The sequence below is a fragment of the Hippoglossus stenolepis genome, chromosome 1 (assembly GCF_022539355.2).
Source record: "Hippoglossus stenolepis isolate QCI-W04-F060 chromosome 1, HSTE1.2, whole genome shotgun sequence".
NCBI classification, from domain to species: domain Eukaryota; kingdom Metazoa; phylum Chordata; class Actinopteri; order Pleuronectiformes; family Pleuronectidae; genus Hippoglossus; species Hippoglossus stenolepis.
Window position 1 is genome coordinate 15,847,471 of NC_061483.1, and position 19,432 is coordinate 15,866,902.

Genomic DNA, 19,432 nt, shown 5'->3' on the forward strand with positions numbered 1-19,432 from the left:
TAATAAAGTTTGAACCCTGTCAGAATAGGGCCATAACTCTAGATTTTATTATCATTCCAGATGGAAAGTGGGGAATGTACCACAACACATTCAGCCTTACTAATATAACAAGTGGGCTGCGTGTTGTCATGTAGGTGGAGCAGGAGACAAACGGTGTTGTGAAAAACCTACACATGTGATTATGTCCACACTTAAGGCTTTTTCCCATCTGTAGGATCTGAAGTAAGAACTGAAACAAAGTCCTTTGGAATCATGTTTACTCTGTGTTCCAAAAAAAAGCATAAAGGTGCAACCTCTGAGGGTCACCACCCAAACTGTCTGAGTGTAGCCAGAAATTTTCATTTTCTTTGATTTACTTACAGCCTCTCGCTGCTGCAGTTTATTTCTACTAACTCGCTTGACAAAATTTGGATCCATTCCCTTATTCAAATCCTCTCCAGAATTTAATGGGCTCTTCCTTCGACCATGTCCCGCCCTTCCACAAAATGTTCGTGATAATCCATCCGGTAGATTTTGTGTAATGCTGCAAACTATCACACAACCAAAAAGACACAACACAGATGAAAACATAACCTTCTTGGCAGAGGTAACAGCAGTTAACTTGTCTTAATTTGCAGCGCAATCCAAAGGTTACAAAGCGACTCATGAGTCTCCCTTTCAACATCGATGTTTATAATACTGTACACGAATATAAATAAGAACTGCAATGAACTTTGATGTACCACCTGTCTCTGGGTTTTGGGATGGATGGATATTTTGGACACAGAACGGAGATCCTTGATTCTCCTCAGTAAATCACATGGCCCTCTCACAGCAGGCTGCCATGGAAACACAAGCAGCGCAGTGCCTGTTTGATTCTTTGGGAGAACTTCAAAGACCCAGAGCTTGGGTATTTTAACCCATGTATTGCAGCATTGACTAACCTGGGGAGAAAGTTTGCTTTAAAGTGTCTTTCATTCCTCACCTCTTATCTGTGAAGGATTGTTGCTAAAAGAGAGTAGAGAGAGTTCTGTTTTCAGAAACCCTCCGAAACTGAAGCAGAAATAATTGGTTAGGACAAACGCCTCACTCCCTGTCTACCTATCCTCCATTATGTGTGTATTTATATTTTATCTCTGGCAAAGCACTTAATCTGCAACCACTTGAAATTTATAAACTAGTCTTAAATTGAAGCCTCCCATGAAATATCAGATGAGTTGTTCGCACAACTGCACCAATCTCCCCCAGACACGTAGGCGAAGACAACTAAAGCTTTCCATCATTTTTTTTTTTAACCTGAATTCTCAGTCTCCTATTTGCTTCATACTTGAAGAGGCAGTCCGCCCACAATGTAATTGATCTCAATCCATTTTTGATTGCCATGTCTTGTTTTTTTTCCCGCGAACCAGATCAAGCACCAAAGCAAATCAGATGTTTGATTTACATGGTGGCGTCTATTACAGCCTCACTGCAGATGCACAAATACAGAGATTCTGCACAACTGCATAAACTCTACAAATACACACGGACGTTCTGCAGCAGGGAAGTGTGTAAATATGCAAATCGAACAGCACCACAGTTCTGTGCCCCTGAACGTGTCAAACCTTGCTGAACATTAGCGCAGTCAGAGCTGCAACACAAGGAACTACAGCAGTGTAGACGAACAGCATCTTGAAAATCCAGATCACCTGCAGCACTTGTTAAGTGCTTCAGTGTAGTCTTTCCTCCTTTTTTTGGTGCTAGAAAGAGTATGGCACTGATTTAGTGTTGCTTTAGCCTGTAGCATCGTTGCAGGCACGATGCACAGTCTAACAGAAATGGAATTGACATAGCAGAAGCAGAGAGATGTTTTTTATTCCACACTTTCCTCCTTTCCTTTCCTACATCATCCGCAGTCCAAGTCAGGGAATCAGTTGTTTGTTTTTAGCAACTCACAACTCAGCACTGTTCATGTAGATGCCCAACAAGTCAACAGAGATTCCTGACTGGTCAAAATGTTCACTGTACACATATATACAGTAAATCCGGTGTAACTTGTACTAGATAAACATTATCAGTGTCCACTAACAAAAATAATCAAATTTTTCACCTTTTGGTTTTATTTTTAGTCACTGCTGTGTTTGCATATTTTGAACTGTTTGGTGTCTTTGCCTCTCAACCTGATTTTAGCTTTGGTTTGACTTTTTAACACTTCTTGTGTTACATATGTGTTTATTTATAATGTGAAATGAAATTTATTATTAATAGTACCATTATTGGTATCAATACTAAAATTTGTAAATAAATAATTGTGCGTCGTAAAGAATGCCTTGTTCAGTCTTTAGCAGGATTTTGAACTAATCACTTCACTTGGTTTCTTTACTCATTACGTTTTCAGTTTCACATTAACTGTCTATGTGTATGTTTGCAGGTGTGCGTATGCTGGACGGTGAGGTGACTGACATGGTGGAGGCCCAGTCTCTCAGCCTGAACCCCCAACACATCGACATCTACAGTGCCAGCTGGGGCCCGGAGGACGACGGCAAGACGGTCGACGGACCTGCCAAACTTGCCAAAGAAGCCTTTCTGCGTGGAGTTACAGAGGTGTGTGTGCGGTTGTGTATTATGCGAGAGTTTCTGTGAGAGATGGAAATTATTTACTGCCTGTGTGGGGCTTCCTTTCAGCGGGAGGTAATTGAACTGTTCAAGCATGAGAGGACACAAGCGGGAAGAACAAAGCAGTTCTTGACCCTGACCATTATGAATTGAAAGTAATGTCCTCTAAAGGGCCAACAGGAAGGAACATCTTTGACAATGAATAGAAGCAGCGCTGACAAAATTCAAAGTATGAAAAGTTCTTATTTATTTAAGTATTCATTGTCAGTGGGCGCTTCTTAAACTGCCTGCTCATCTTTGATCTCACACTTTGTTCTTTTTTACATCCAGGTTGTTTTATAGATTCTAAACGGTAACTGGAGCTTTCAATTACTTGACAAGCATTTCTAATCAAAGGCTTCCAGACACATGCCTGATTATCTGCATAGACAAGATATTTAGGGAACTAGTCTGTCAGCGTCTAGCAACCCTGCAACCTAAAAATACACGCTGTCGTGTAATGAGCCCTGTTTTTAGCAGTGGCTCTTGTTTCAGTTCCTGTGGCACATTGGGCCTTTGTCAGAAATGTAAACCGAACAAGTCAACAGATTAATAAGCATACAGATCACACCCTGAGGTCCCACATCTGTACTCCATGAATAAATACATCCATCTTGTTATGGACCAGTTGGATTCAGGGTATGTGCCATAAAGCTGATTGGAACTGCTGACACTGACTACTAAGATAATTGCCACAGTGACAGTGCTGTCAGATGGTGGTGTGGGTGGTGCAGAGCTGGGATTGATCAATGCGGAGAGAGACAGTGCCACTCAATACAATAAAGTGGCTCTTAGATGAAAATTATTGCACTTCAAAGGCTGAGAGGTTGGATGATTTATTACAGTGCGCTGTTGTCGTGGCGCCTTTTTGTATTGCATCGCTGTCATGCGATATTTAGCCCTTTTTAATATACTGAGTGACCACCCTGGCCTCTGTGATGTACGCTGCGTTTTAATGGGCCCCTTTTGAAATGAGCCCTGAAATGAATTTGCCCTCCTATAACTAGGATTCCCATTAAGATTGAATGAGATTTTGTTCCTTTCTGGATAGCGGATGAATGAAAGGTTCTGAGGTGGTCGTCTCTTTCCTCTGGCCTGACTGTGATTTACGTTCTCATAGGGCCGCAATGGTTTGGGCTCCATCTTTGTGTGGGCCTCTGGAAATGGAGGGAGGGAGAAGGACAGTTGTAACTGCGACGGCTACACCAACAGCATCTACACGCTGTCCATCAGCAGCTCCACCCAGAACGGCAATGTCCCCTGGTACAGCGAGGCTTGCTCCTCCACCCTCGCCACCACCTACAGTTCGGGGAACCTCAACGAGAAGCAGATAGTGAGTTGTGGTTGTATCTGATTGTATCCGTCTTTCTCTGTTTCCCTCACACTTGGTCTCTTACATTGAGTTTCTGCTTTAAAGTGTATAATAAAACTGGGAGACTTTTTATTTCCTTAGTTAAGTTCAGTTGCCCTGCAGGACAGGTTCAGATGTAGCCGCTTAAATGTTGGAACCAGCTGGAGCTAACCTAGTCTATAACAATATAATCAGAATTTCCGTATTTCCCACATTTGTTGCTTCTAGCTTCTAAACATAGATGAGTGAGTCGAGTACAAAACAAAGGCAAAGCCAGCAATTTGAACATGCTATAATGGAAACCGATTATACATATATATATATATATATATATAGAAGTATATGGATCTGCGCATTTATACTATTCTTTCACAACTTCTTTCTTTTTTCCTCCGTTTATCCTCTTGTCTTATTTTTAATGAAAATTGAATGTGTGAAAGTCCATCTTTAGTCTTTTGCTGCACCTGTCACAAACTCATGTTTATCTCACTGTCCCTGTGGTGTCAACAACATAGTGTATTCCCTAGCCCCTTACCCTAATCTTAAACAATTAAATACTTAGACTTAATCAATACTTTAATATGAACCTATTTCTTATCTTAACCCTAAAACCAAATATTAACTCGGCAGTCTACGCCCGTGAGTCTACATGGATCGGAGACCCACACACGCACACACACCCTCTTACTTTCTGCCTCCAGCATAGAGTTAAACGACCAGACCAAACGGACGGACAGCTTATGACATCTCAGTGACATGAAGCTGGTCCCTTAATGCTTCAGTGCTGAACTCGTTTAATTGTGCTGTCACTCATGAACCAGCGAATGATAAGATGTAGAGAGAGAGGTGTGGACCTCTGGGTTATGCAGAAGCGAATATGTAAATGCCTATTTCTTTTTTTTTTCTTCCTCTTTTTAATTACACTCAAATTATCCTTCTCTTTCAATTTAAAGTAAGCGGGATATGGGAAGCTCCTGAATGCATAATTTGGCTGCTAAAGTCAGTTCTGCCTGCGCATTTATTATTCTGTTTAGTCTGTTAAAATATCATTTTCTGGAGTCTGTGCATTTGTCAGCACATTGAGATGATTTTTTTTATTACAGCTACTTTTCTATCAGTCATTTCCAGTTGCCTAGATCAACCGCACCTTTTAGGACTAAACAGCAGGGCATTGGGGGCCTTTTTCCAATCCATTATACTGTAACCCTTCTCCTTCCTGAGAGGGGATTTGCTGAGTGTAAACACTCTGGTTCTGCTTCACCTTGCTTTAAAGTCATGCATCTGCAGAAATTCCACCTGGGAGCTGCCCAGTACAACCACAGCCCTCTGCTGTGGGTCACCAAGGAGATCTCAGCTGGAGCAGTTTGATCTCGCTCGTAGACACCTCACTGGTAGTTGTTGTGGGAGGGAGAGCATAAGTTATACAATTCTCCTGCTTTGATTTTCCAGCTGGTCCGGGGAGTCATGCTGTGGGTTTTCTGCTCTTAAGTTCCTGCTCTTTCAACCATTAGGCGATTTCTGCCTCCAGCAAATTAGTATGAGATGATAAAAGAAGACGACTTGGAGGAGGAAGATTTTTATGCTTACTTAAAGAAATTCCAGTTATCAAGATTTTAAATATTTAAATATCTGTATTTTTTAATATAGAAGCACAAAAGCACTTCTGGTAAAAGTTTAGGCTGTGTGAGGATTGGACCTAACATATGCAAAATAAATAATGGAGGATGTGGTGCATTTATGTTAAATTAAAGTGAAATACAAGCCCTAAGAGAATCTGTGTTTTTGTCCTTAAGAAAAATTATATTATATTTTCCACTTTGTCAGTTTTTGACTGAGTGTCTATTTAAGTCCACCGTGTTTATCCTCCCCAGGTGACCACAGACCTGAAATCAAAATGCACAGATTCCCACACAGGCACCTCTGCCTCCGCCCCGCTGGCTGCTGGGATCATCGCTCTTGCCCTTGAGTCCAAGTAAGTGCTTATCTTTCTGTCTATCTATCTTTTCTGGTTCTTACCAAGCCTCGCCATTCTCTTCAGCTGTACAGCCTCATTCTAACCTTTCATATCTGCATTATTCACAGATTTTAGTTGATTTGAATCAGTTTCTATGGAAAAGAAAAGTTCTAAAATATTATTTCGTGATTAGATTCTGAACTAATTATTCTAGTGGATGATTTTTTGTTTTGAGAAAATATATTAACCAAAATATTCAGGAAAACCCGAGTAGCTTTAATTGTTACCTGAATGCTATCATGTGAGTTTTCTAACTGTAACTTATTCACTGTAACAGTCTACTAAATAAGGCTTTAACCATTGGTCTTGCTTCATTATCCCATATTTCTTCCTTTTTAACCACTCAGTCTCAGACAATTTTCAATTGTGCTTTTACAAATGGCACAGCAAGCACAAATCATTCTTTATGATGGACTAATGGAGGAAGAAAACATGAACATCAGAACAATCTGAATTGTAATGAATCATGAGTAATTAGTCTTGTGACAAGACGGCGTTAAGTGAGAGACATAGATTTGCATTTAGAAATGGGTTTAATTGGAGAGACTGAGCAAACTTGCTAAACAAAAATGCCTAATTTCACTAAATTGGAAATAAGGTTGTTGAATGTAGTTACGCAGCGGCTCACAGCAAGAACAGCAACAGTGAGCTCCTGTAACCCTTTGTGCCTGTTCCCTTTAAACCGTCAAGGTTTTCTTTCTCGTCACAACACATTTGCTAAAGGGCAGAGACGGACTTCAAACATGTGTTGACTAATGGTTTAGTGTAGTTGAGGAAAGAATGCATACGCTGCTTCATTGTATTCTGTATTTAATCAGCTGTCCACCTGCAGGTTGGGACTATAGGATGTATTGTTAGAGACGTCTGTTTGATCTGTGTGAGTGCCTCAACTTGATTTTAGTATGCTGACCCCCTGTGTGTGTGTGTCTGTGTGTGTCTGTGTGTGTCTGTGTGTCTGCATATTCACATGTTCCAGTAAAAACCTGACCTGGAGGGATATGCAACATCTGGTTGTACGAACTTCTCACCCGGCCCACCTGCTCACCAACGACTGGAGGACCAATGGGGTTGGACGCAAAGGTACTGCAACTCCTAAGATCTCGTCCGCCCCTCTGTAGCTCCAGATGCCCTTTGAGACTCATCAATATTGTTTGGCTAATAAACCAAATGCAAAGGAATTTAGAGTTTGTGTTAGATTTTTAAATGGCCTCCACACCGTTTAGCTCTGTATAGTAGTAGGCCTCTAACATCTGTGACGATTCTGCGATCAGCAGGCCACCATTCATGTGTCCGTTTCCTCTTTTCTCTCCGGCTCTTCAGTCAGCCATTCATATGGATATGGTCTACTTGATGCCAGTGCCATTGTATCACTGGCAAGTACATGGAACAGCGTGGGGCCGCAAAGGAAATGTGTGATCACCATGGTCTCTGATCCAAGGTTGGTATCTCTCTCACACACACACACACACACACAGAGAGCACATAAAATGTATCTCAAGACCCTGGTTACAAGTGTCTGTTCATATTACAGCTGTTTTTTATAATCTAGTTCACACTAATTGCAGCTAATAAGTAATTAGTTTGAATGGATTTATATGCAACCCACGTAGCTTAATCCTAATACATTGTAGAATTAATGTCATTGCGTTCGTCGGAAGGTGCCTCCAGTGCCTCACTTGTGTGACAAGCCAACATCGCTGAGAGATGTTTACAATTTACAAACTTGGCAAGCCACCTTAACCTTTCCCACAATTTGTTCTTCTACTGTTAAATCACAACTACTGTATTTCCTCACTGTGGCTCCAGGTGGACATTGCATTTCAGGCACGCCCCCTGCTGGACAACAAGTCCCAATGTGCTGCTCTGATGTACACTTAGCGTTTTGGATTTTAAAAGATTATTTGAAGCAAAATATTGAAATGGTGGTTTCGATTTTGAAAAGTAAAGCGTCAGCCTTTTGGGAAAGTGTAAAATTTGTAATTATACTTATAGGGGCAGTCCACTGATTTGACATATATTGTGATTTATACGAGAAGAGGATTACTATTCGGCATGTATAAATGCATCATCTGTGACTGTGGAGGACTGACTTTGAAAACAAGAAAATCTGTTTTACTGGAGAGCTCTGGCTAAGATGGCAGTGGCACGTAGCAAACAAAAACGTATAACACAAACCTATAATTAGAAAATGATAAGTTAGTAAAAGATCAAATATGAAGAGGACAATCGGGAATCAATAAAGCTGACGTGATCAGGGAGATAAATTAAAAACGATTAAATAAAAGCAGTAAGAATGTCATCACAAGAAATGAAATGTTAGTAATTAAAAGTGCAGTGAATACATTGTTTGTATTGACTGATTGTTGCATTGTTGTTTTACATTAACTCTTGCTGTGATTAAAAAGCATGGCGAGATAATGCTGAACATATGAGACGCAGGGTGTGATAAGAGAAATCGACATTAAACTGTTCCATGACAGGATGAGATGCTCGCGTATGACTGAGCTGTCATTCTACACTGCAGTGGTTCCATTTATTTTCATCTTCAACTTGACAGTGGTGGCATCGTGTGTGTGTGTGTGTGTGTGTGTGTGTGTGTGTGTGTGTGTGTGTGTGTGTGTGTGTGTGTGTGTGTGTGTGTGTGTGTGTGTGTGTGTGTGTGTGTGTGTGTGTGTGTGTGTGTGTGTGTGTGTGTGTGTGTGTGTGTGTGTGTGTGTGTGTGTGTTAGAGTGTGCACCCATGTGTATTGGTGTAGCTGCTCCGCTCTTGAGGGAGCATTTAAAAGAGAAATCATCATCTATCTATCATTTTGCATTCCTGTAATCTAATATGTGTTCTCAGCCATTTTATTCCTCCTTCTCCTGGTGTCGCGGCCTAAATACAGTCGGGCGTCTCTTTATTATGCGCTCCGTTAGGGTTTGAGGTTTCTCTCTCTCTCTTCTATCTGCTGCAGCCGTGAGATGCTCAGAGCAGATGGTCGGAGCGTCTGGGAGCAGCAGTCGAGGCAGGTTATTCAATTTGTGTTGTAGGTGTTTAGCTGACTTACTTATTTGGAGTGAGGTGAAATAAATGAGCAGGTAGGGGCTCATTGTCATTAACCTAAAAAGAATCATGGCACTATTCTCAAGAAGGGGAAAGGAGAAATGGTACTTGAACGGCTATATCAACATTGGCACTAAATCAACATCATCAACCTTATACCAATTACAGTATTTGCCCGTTTACTTTGGCTATAGAGTGAGCAATGAATGAGGTTTTAAGTGATGTTCTGTGGCTAAGAGGTTGATGATTTCCAGACTGATAGAAGTTTTCATTTTGTGATTTATATTATATCAGTAAGACAACCGTTGTGTTTTCATCAGAAAATTTACTGTGCTTTGAAGCATGGCGAGCACAGCAGAGCCCCAAAAAAATCCATCTAGTTGCCTTGCTGTGGGTTGGTGTTCCTGTCGGTGTTGGAACCTCTGTATGCAGGCCTGGTGTGTTTGTAATGTTTGTGTCACAGTGTGAAAAAGAGTGTTTTCACCCAGGTGTCATGTTTGCTTGCTTTATAAATGTGGAAGAAGGACAACAATTTCCCAGGGAGGGTCTCACACACACACACACACACACACACACACACACACACACACACACACACACACACACACACACACACACACACACACACACACACACACACACACACACACTTACACTTCATTTTCTGGTTAGAATGCTATTACTCCACGCTGCCTGACAACTGTCAGAAGCTGACTTTTCCATGCTCGCTAACTGAAATGATGGCTTTTTCTCTGTTTTTTAATACAACTTTATTTATTGATGATCTGGGCATCAGGAGGATTTCAAGTGTTTTAGGAACAACTCACCAACCGTACCTTTACTGTTTAATATCTTGTCTATATAGCCTTTAAAGAGGATTTACCAGACTTTATCATATACTTCCACCAGTGATACAAAATATTTTATAACCGTAAACTCAACAAACTGGAGTGTGGCATAAGCTTGAAGCTCTGACATATCTTTTCAGAAAGTGATTTATGATTCAGAGACTCTCTTGTTTCTCTGTAACATACTCTACCAAATGGATGGCAGCTCTTTAGGCTTGGCTGCTTCCCAGAATATTTTCGGTGGTTCTGTAAAGCTCGAAACACTCTGGATTTCATTCACATTCATTTCTCTAAAGGATCTTTGCAGTTAGGATTCAGAACAATTTAAAAAATGTGAAATTACATATGTAAAATGCATGTGATGTGGCCATATTTGCTGCAACATGCAGAATGTCAAGTAAAAACACAGTTGAACAAAAGTAATGTATAATTAATAATTGTACAGCACAATATAGTTCTCGTGTTATTATACAGGAGTCCTTTAGATTTCACATATCATATGTATCGCTGTCACTGAGGTGACTTTCACCTGCAGCTGCTACTGAAATATTGCTGATAAAAAAGTTCTCATCTTTCTACAGTGACTCAAGTTTGAAGCATATCCCTCTGTTCTTCTCTGCCATCATGACTATTATAGTGCCACAAACGTCTCTCAGGCCTTAAATCATAGACGACTGTGCTGCAGTGGTCAGCTGGCAATGATTAAAAACTTCAGCAGCAATTTGTATAAATTTCCATTTCCTCCACGTCCCTTTGTGACTGTGCCCAGAACCACCACAAAATGCATTTCAGTAGCCTAACATGAAAGTATTGAAGGGGACATTGAAGTCATTTTGCATCACAATAATGTGGACATTAAGTGTAAATTCCGAGATAGTTCTGAGAGAGTCTCAAAGGTGATTACAGCGAGTGATCACACGACATCCTGTTTATAATGTGGGCACCTCAGTGTCACTAAAACCTCACGCCTTCCTTCTCCTCCTCAGAATTGTTGTGGATGCGTGTAATCTCCTAAGCGGATTTGGGGGAGGGGGGGTGGGGGGGTAACAAGAGGAGGCTGCTTTACTTCCTCAGAGGACACTGATTCAACAGGTTGTGAGCGACTAATCCTGTTCAAGGCCAGAAACTCTTCACCCATCACAGGCTCACACACTGGCCAGGAGCAAAATGTCACTCACACACTTACCTGGAAGGAAGCTTATCCCGAGCTTAGAACAAGCCAGTAATAATTTCAGCCACTCACAGACCAAGACTACGCAGGCATGCACACACGCAAGCATGCACACACACAAACAGGCACACACACACACACACACACACACACACACACACACACACACACACACACACACACACACACACACACACACACACACGACTGTCTTAACATGTCTTTGCTATGTGTCGTTTCTCACATTTGACAGGAATATTGGCAGCCGTCTATCGATCAACATGAGCGTGGGCGCCTGCATTGGGTCAGACAGTCACGTGACCTCATTAGAGCACGTTCAGGCGCGGCTCACCCTGTCCTACAACCGGAGGGGAAACCTGGCTATCCACCTCATTAGTCCTGCCGGCACACGCTCCACACTGCTCCACCCCAGGTACAAACGCACAACTGCACAAGCACATATATATATATATATATATATAGTAACTGTTGGTAAACACAATGCATTTACACCGTCTGCGTGTTGTTCTCCTGCAGGCCTCATGACTACTCATCGGAGGGTTTTAATGACTGGGCTTTCATGACCACCCACTCCTGGGATGAGAACCCCACGGGGCCGTGGACACTGGAGATTGAGAATGTGGCTGGTGCCAGCGACTATGGTGAAACATCTTCATCATTTATTAAACAGATAAAAAAAAAGCAAACTCTTTTCTGGAATCACCTGCATATTTAATTTAATTTGCTGCTTACTTTCCTGAATGATTCAATAATTGTTTGATAGATGAAATGTCTGAAAATAGAATAAGAATGCGCCTTCTTCACATTTCTTAAGATCTTAAGTTTAAAACAATAGCAAATTAAAGCTGTGAATTCTCACACATGAGCAGCTGTCATCAATTTCTCATTTTTAGATAAAGAAAGACAGATTTCTATTAGTATGGTTAGTCAGTCCTACTAATAGTTGCATGTGACATTAAAGCGCATACCTCTGCCAAGTCCCAACAGTCTCTTTATGAAACCAAATATAAATTCACTAGATCCAGATTTTTATTTGGATCTGCACCAAATTTCTCACACACTAAATATCAGTCCCGAGGGTTGTGGTCCAGACAAGTGCTCATTGAAAAAATCGTATAGTTGACCCATCTCAGGATCCTCAGCAAACAAAAACCACCAAGTTGGAAGTTGAGCAAACGACAGACGGACAGAGAGCCGACGTAGAACACTTCACACCTCCCTCCTTATCAAGGTGATTTACTAAAGTGGGACCTCTTAAAGGCCCTACACTGAGATGTGCACTTTATGACACTCTTATTAAGCTCAAAGTGAAATCATGGCGTCTTCAAATTGCGTCTCATTCCAGAGTAATTTTCTGTCACTTAATGCAGAAACTCAGTCTACAATAAGTGGAGGGTACATTTGACAAATTCACCCTCGGGAGAGCTGGAACCTTGCTGATTTTGACAGGCCTACGTTTCCCCTCTGTTAATTTCTTTTATTCTCCATCTCTCTTAGGAACTCTGACCCAGTTCAGCCTGGTGCTGTATGGCACCGGCTCGGCATCCTCCAGCTCGTTTGACAAGCCGCAGCCCACCAGCAGCAGCTGTAAGACCCTGGACCTAAGGCAGATATGCATTGGTAAGAATGATGTCGCTGGTCTCCAGCTGGGTCCTCACAGGAAGTTTCTGTCACAGCAGCTGAGGACTGGTAGTATAATGACAGCGTCATGTGGAGATGTGATAAGTGAAGTGGCCTGGATACTGTGAGGTGAACGGGATGAAATATTATCCCGTATGACATACGGCGTATGTGCTCAGCTGCATCTGTTTGCATTGTCTCTCTGTGCCAAATGTGAGCAGCTCTACTTTAAAGTCACACATGCTTCATATCAGGAGTCTAATTTAGTATTAGTATCAACTTTGAATGAAGATCTGACTTCTGATGAAATCTTTTTCATCATCTCATCTAAATTTAATGTTGTCCTCCACACTGCAGTCTCCTGCTGAATCCAAATCCAGTTCAAGGTCTAAAGCTCCCACTAACAGTACGAGGTCCACCTATACTACATGTTGTCTGAAATAGTGACAGTCTGACCCCTACAGGCTGTCAGAAGTATGTACATACTGACAGAAAACGTCATAAACATAATCATTTGAGGGCTCCCTTAATGTAATCATAACCTTTTTGATCATCATGTATCCTGTAGTGCACAGGGTTTTACAACTTTGGGCTTAAGACTTTATTTTTCTTTGTTTTTGAACAAGTTGACAAGCTGCTGTTGTAAATTTGATTTTCCTCCTTCTGTTGAGTCACACTCCTGTTTTCAGCTCTGTTACCCCCGGCAGCCAGAGTCTGTTAATTGCTATTACAGGCAATGGTCTGCATCTGGACCTGCTGCAAATGGAAATGGGTCCGTTCACTTAAACGTCTCGGCAAATCAATTGCAAAGCGTTTCATCATCAGTTTTCTTTTTTAGTAAGCAAGTGATGCACTAACAAAAAGTGGAAATGGCAACATGAAAGTGAAATTGCCTCAAAACCGTCTCACAATGACCCATGGATTGAGTGAATACAGAAGTGTTAGACAGTGCACACTTGCTATTTTGAGAGCATAACTGACAAGTGTAGCAACACGCACTGCACTAAATGTACACAATGCATTCAATGATCATAAAGAGTGACACTCCTTATTCTCAATATTCGCCATCTTGGCTCTGTAGCAAAAGGGGAGGACAGCTTAAATGACGTCCAACAAAAGGACAAGAGGATACGTTGTCAGTAAACCCTTCATTTTTAAGTCAAGTAAGAAAATCAAGAAATCAGCTGACAGAAATTGTCAGGCATGGATCACATTTACATAGATCATAATTTCTGGTGTGAGCACTGTCGGTATTTGTTTCGGGACAGAACGACCCTGTCAGAGACGAAGCTATCATTCTTTAACCATGTTTTCTGTGCTCTGAGGTACGAGTGACTGGGCAGGAGTCCTGGTTCTCTGTTTATGTGTCCTGACTCCTATGAGGAGGTAAAAGTTGAGTGTGACTGTTAATTTCAGTTTCTTTCTGTGTTACAGAGTGCAACGCCGGCTACTACCTCTTTCAGCAGGGCTGTGTGAAAGAATGTCCGGCAGGTTACTCAGTGGGCTCCCAACCCCTTAACTACACAGTGGGAAACTTCATATCGCCAGCTTCCGTCCCAGCCTGCCTTCCCTGCCCACTGCCCTGCCTGACGTGCAGCAGCCTGAGCCCTGAGGCCTGCCTGTCCTGCCCCCCTCACAGCTCCCTGAACAGCTTCTCTGGCACCTGCCTGCATCTCAACCAATACATGCGCGAGTCCCCTGGCAGCTTCATAGTAGGCCCGGGTAACCCTGGAACGCGGGTCCAGCTCAGCTCCCAGCTGCCCATCACCATTGCCGTGCTCAGCTGCATGGCCATCATCGCCACCTTCGCTGGCATCTTCCTGCTGCTGCAGCTGCGCTCAGGCGCAGTCATCAAGCTGCCTTCTTTGGAGGGAGGTGGTGGTCTTGGGGGTAGTTTCAGCCTCGGGGGAAATAGGGTGGTGTCTTACCGTGGCATCCCGACAGTGTGGGGGGATGACGGCGTAAACACAGACTCCGAAAATGAAGAGTTTGACGTCCACAATGAGAGGACTGCCTTTATCAAAACACAAAGTGCTCTTTAATGCCTCCCGCACATCCCTCCTTTTCTCCTGCTTTTAAAATCCTGTCAGCCCCATTTCTCTGGTAATTCAGGGCTGTGGTAACTGTCCTTTCACAGTCATCCCTTTTTCTTTTTCTGTCCGCCTGGGTTTTCAGCTGAGCCCCGCTCCGGGGTCTTGTCTTCCCCTCTGCTTGTGGGAGACCTGATGGGAAGCTGCTGTCTCTCAGAACTCGGGATGGCCCAAGCTTTGCTTTGTTCACACATCAACGCATTTCTATTAAACTGGCTCTCTCCCTCCTCTTACCCTCAATCACTCCCAGGGTCTGTGCAGAGTCCATTTTCCCCTCCAGCTCCCCTTTCCTACAGTAAGCAAATGATTATTATTTCCTTCTCACTATTTCTCTCTTTCCTTCAGTCTCAGTGCAGTAGCCAGATGAGATTGTCGATTGTGAAAAGTAGACGTGTGTGGTTGTGGGAGAACGAACACATGTCTGAATGACGGTGTGTGACTGAGCGTGTAAATCTGATGAATAGTGTTGTGCCCTTTTATAGAGAAAACTAAAGCTGCTCCTGTCACATTAAGAACTTCAACAACTTTAACAACTGATAACAACAAAAAAGATAATTCTACCCAGTGTTGTTTGGTGACATTAACGTTCAAACGTCTGTTCAGAAAAGCATCTCTTATCCGTAGTGCTTTACAAGTGCATTTTAAAAATCTAGAGCGTGGTAAGTGAGAAGGAAATGTCCAGACTTTGGTGGTTTAAAATTCTGTGTCAAGAGTCAGAGAAACAAAACAGGCTGAGAGCTTTCTGGATACGTCATCTGTCATCTTCCTTTTCATTACCAGACGGTTATTGTATTTACTTGGAGCAAAATCCATCTTTCATAGAGTCGCTCTTTTTATCTACACAGTCATTGTTCTACGTGTGATTGGGGGCTTTAGTTCTTCTATTGTTGACACGATCTGGAATGATCTCTCAGCTCTGGCAGAACAAACTGAGTCAAACAACTAGCAACGTTTTTCCTGCCTTCTGGGATTCTCAATGAACAGACCGTATCGTGGTTAAGAAACTATAAATTCTCATGGAGGGCTCCCAAGAAATTGATAGATTAAAAGCAATCTCACACACACACACCACACACAGAGAATTGCAGATTGGCTACTATATCAACCCTGAGGCACAATCCCTTCTGGGGATATTCAATGTCTGACATGCTCACACCCTGCGGCTGAGAGAGAAGCAGCTGAGATGCTGATGGGACCCAGAACAATGTGGGACTGTCGAGCACAAGAGCTTCTCCAAGCAGCTGGCGGCTGTTGAGTTACCTGTGATTGATTTCTTGACGGAGCAGAAACGACAACAATACATTAAGGCTTTCCCCTTTAGTTAGAGCACATTAGCACCACAAACACCTATTATACACAGCTCATATCACTGTGTGTGTGTGTGTGTGTGTGTGTGTGTGTGTGTGTGTGTGTGTGTGTGTGTGTGTGTGTGTGTGTGTGTGTGTGTGTGTGTGTGTGTGTGTGTGTGTGTGTGTGTGTGTGTGTGTGTGTGTGTGTGTGTGTGTGTGTGTGTGTGTGTCGGTCAAAGGCGGCGAAAAAATGAATTTGCCTTCTGACGTGAAGCTTTCTTTTCCTCCCTCATCTCACGGTTCCTGCTCTTTTTCTTCAAATCTTGAATATTGTTTGGAAATCCTGCGTCGAGTCTCCACATCTCATCAGCGTCTCTGCACTTCCCCTCCAGTCTTCATCTAATCTGAAATTCAGATCATCTCTCAGTGTACTTGCCAATTAATTATATTCTGAATGATGCTGAACTATTTATTCTGAGAGATTTTTAATTATACCTTTAGGGAAGATAGTTTTAGAGTGATTTTTCTTCCGGGCAGGTTATGATCTAAAATATGCAGCTCGTGATTTAATCCAGTGTAGCCACATTGAATCCATTGATCTCTTTTTCTGCTTTGTTGAAATGATGATTATTATTATTATTATTGCTGGTAGAAACACAGTGGAGCTTGCTGAGAGAGGTTGTCATGGTGATGACGTGCATACAAAACTGCAGCTGCTCATCGTTTTATCTACCTCTCATATCATTCAGCAAGGTTTCATATGCAGTCAGAGGAGCTGTTAAATGATTATAGAGGTCACATTATATTTAGGACAGATATGAAAACACTCAAATCTATGTTGTAGAAGAGAAACAAGCAATTTGCAATTCAGAAACTGTAAAGCTGCTGTGTAAATCCTAGTCCTCTATCGCTCCTGAAGTGTGTGTATGTATGCCTTTATGATCAGCGCTCATGGGCAGCCATCGGCTTTGTAATAGAAAATGGAGGGTTTGCCCATAGATCTTGTTGGCCAGCGTTTTAAGTGCTGAAATCGATGTAAAATAGTTGTGGGCGTTTGTTTTCCTTACCGCTCGCACTCAGTCTCTACTCAGACTGTTCCACTTGGGGTTGAGACCTTTTTCACTTCTGTCACTGACAATCAATTTCCTTGTTTTTTGGGTGAAGGTGCACAACCACACAAAACAAATCCATTTTAATGAAACCGCATGTGTTGGGAAGCCTTCTCAGAAGGAGTAACACATGAGAACTGCGTGTAGAGTTGAATGTGATTTGAATAGAAAAAGTTTGGTCAAAGTAAAAAAAAATATATAAAAAAATCAGCAGAGAATAAAGAAAATTTAAACCTGCCAAAAATCCTGTGCAGATGGATGGAGAAGAGCTGGTGTGTGTCCTCTCAAACACAACATTGTGCCAGGAAGCCTAATTCATCTCAGATGGCCAGTGCAGGTGGAGCACATTTGGCTTATCGTGGCAGATTCCGCCAGAAAGCACTAAACTGGATTGGAAACCAACCAGAGGATGTGGCCTTAGAGAAAGTTAATACTGTTTGTGTGCTGTACATTAGTGCCCACTGCCATTTAGGCTTTGATTATCCCCAGTTTAAGACGGATACTCATTCAAAAATGTAATAACTGCAGCCTCAGACTGGAGACGCCAAATATGATTGGCTTCCCAGCGTGGTTAAGTGTGCAAACAACAGATAATGTTGCTCATTATCTGTTGTGGCAACAAAATTGCCTCCGCAAATTATTTTCCTGAACTCTGGAGGCTCTGAATTTGCTCTTTTAGGTGAACAATACTGTGGGACTTCTACCAGTTTGATGCCATTATTATGGATAGTTGATGCTCAGTCTAGTCAGCGTTGTATATTCTACATCTTCCCTTAGAAGAGATTCTTATTGCTTCCAGAAAAATGACAAAGTTTCTCCAAAAGTGCACACATGAAAACATGTATCCATCATGTTGTCGTCACTACAGCTTGATAAAACTCTGAAAACTTTAAACTGATGAACTCTGAGTATTCAAGTGTCTTAAACTTTTAAGAATATCACGGACGCAGACAGGCATTAAGTAGCGAGTGCTTCCAAAGCACGGGGAGAGAAACCATTAGCAGTCAGCTTTCTCCCTTCACTGCAAGAACGTGATGGAAACGCCACACTAAAAAAGAGTAAGAGGTTCTCTAATCGTGCCAGAAAACTGCTCCTAATTATAAGGCAACCTCTTCATTGGCACTGGAGTGTGAAGCCTGTTAATATACAAAGTTACAGGAATGTTAGGAAACAAAAGTGCTCATTGCAAATTGTTGTCTCTGATTATAAAAGAAAAGAAGACACAGACTTTGTCTTTATATTAACTGATTCATGTCGTGTGGAGCTGCGGTCCGCCCTCAGGACGCAGCCGGAGGTGATCCATATTAAGTCGGAAAGAGTTGATCGGAGCAATATCTTTGGCATAACCAAATACAATCATTTCACTGCTGTCTGATGTACCGCTTAGACGCGTTTTGCTTTCAGGTTGTCACAGTCCATCGACCCCGTTCGCTTGCGTTCAAAGTGTTATGTTGATCTCATCCTGTCATCTCTGCCCTTTTTGTTTTGAGACACCCTGTTCAGCAGCTGTGGAGGGAGGAGGCAGAATGTATCCCATCTCCATTAACTTAAGGGCTGAATCAGATCTGCGTGCGTCCGTGTGTGTGCACATGCTTGTTGAAGTATAAATAAAACACTTTGTGACGGGGCGGTTAGTGAAGCGGCCTCAGACGACTCGGTTGACCTCCTGCCGCCTCCTCGGGAGGTTCCTGGCCTGTGGCTGCACACAGTACCTTACAGATTTGTGACCTATGAATAGTGTACAAGAATGACTATCTTATATGGGACATAACTCTAAAATAAGGCCTATTTTTGTACTACATGAATGGTGCAGTGTAATTTTCTTGTAATTTAAGGATTTTTTTTTTTCTTTTGCTCTTGTTTTTCTCCTTTTTATTTAATTGATGTCAATTATAGATTCTACTAAAATAAAGATCTATGCAAATTTGAATGTGTTTTTATTCACTTGAACACTTTTAATCATTACTTGGTGGTATTCATGTAGAGTGAGTGATAGAACAACTTAACTTAAAGTACTAGAACAAAGTAAACCTACTCAATATTAAGTATAAGCCCTGCACTGAACAACCTTTTTTAAGCGCAAGTATCAGCAGTTTAATTTGAGTTTCTTGAAAAGTGAAAGAACTAATGTTTGCTCTTTTGTGGAACCAACACTTCACTCTGACATATCAACCACTGTGGGATTTGCATGAAATGTTATTCTGATGTTCGTGGACTAAAAATCCCACCTGACAAACAGGATGAGTACAAATTATACTCGAGTA

General features: G+C 42.0%; 1 protein-coding gene across 4 annotated transcripts in view; it reads left to right on the forward strand.

Moving 5' to 3' along the window:
- The window catches only part of furina (furin (paired basic amino acid cleaving enzyme) a), an 82,779-nt gene extending 63,681 nt beyond the window's left edge, over positions 1-19,098 (forward strand). For all 4 annotated transcript variants that reach the window (XM_035157127.2, XM_035157136.2, XM_035157145.2 and 1 more), the window contains exons 8-16: positions 2,390-2,562; positions 3,734-3,946; positions 5,836-5,936; positions 6,955-7,058; positions 7,299-7,416; positions 11,293-11,472; positions 11,577-11,701; positions 12,558-12,680; positions 14,115-19,098. In XM_035157127.2, coding sequence (XP_035013018.1) covers positions 2,390-2,562; positions 3,734-3,946; positions 5,836-5,936; positions 6,955-7,058; positions 7,299-7,416; positions 11,293-11,472; positions 11,577-11,701; positions 12,558-12,680; positions 14,115-14,722 — 1,745 coding nt within the window. In that variant the 3' untranslated portion in view covers positions 14,723-19,098. The remainder of the gene's footprint in view (positions 1-2,389; positions 2,563-3,733; positions 3,947-5,835; positions 5,937-6,954; positions 7,059-7,298; positions 7,417-11,292; positions 11,473-11,576; positions 11,702-12,557; positions 12,681-14,114) is intronic.
- Positions 19,099-19,432: the final 334 nt, after the last annotated feature.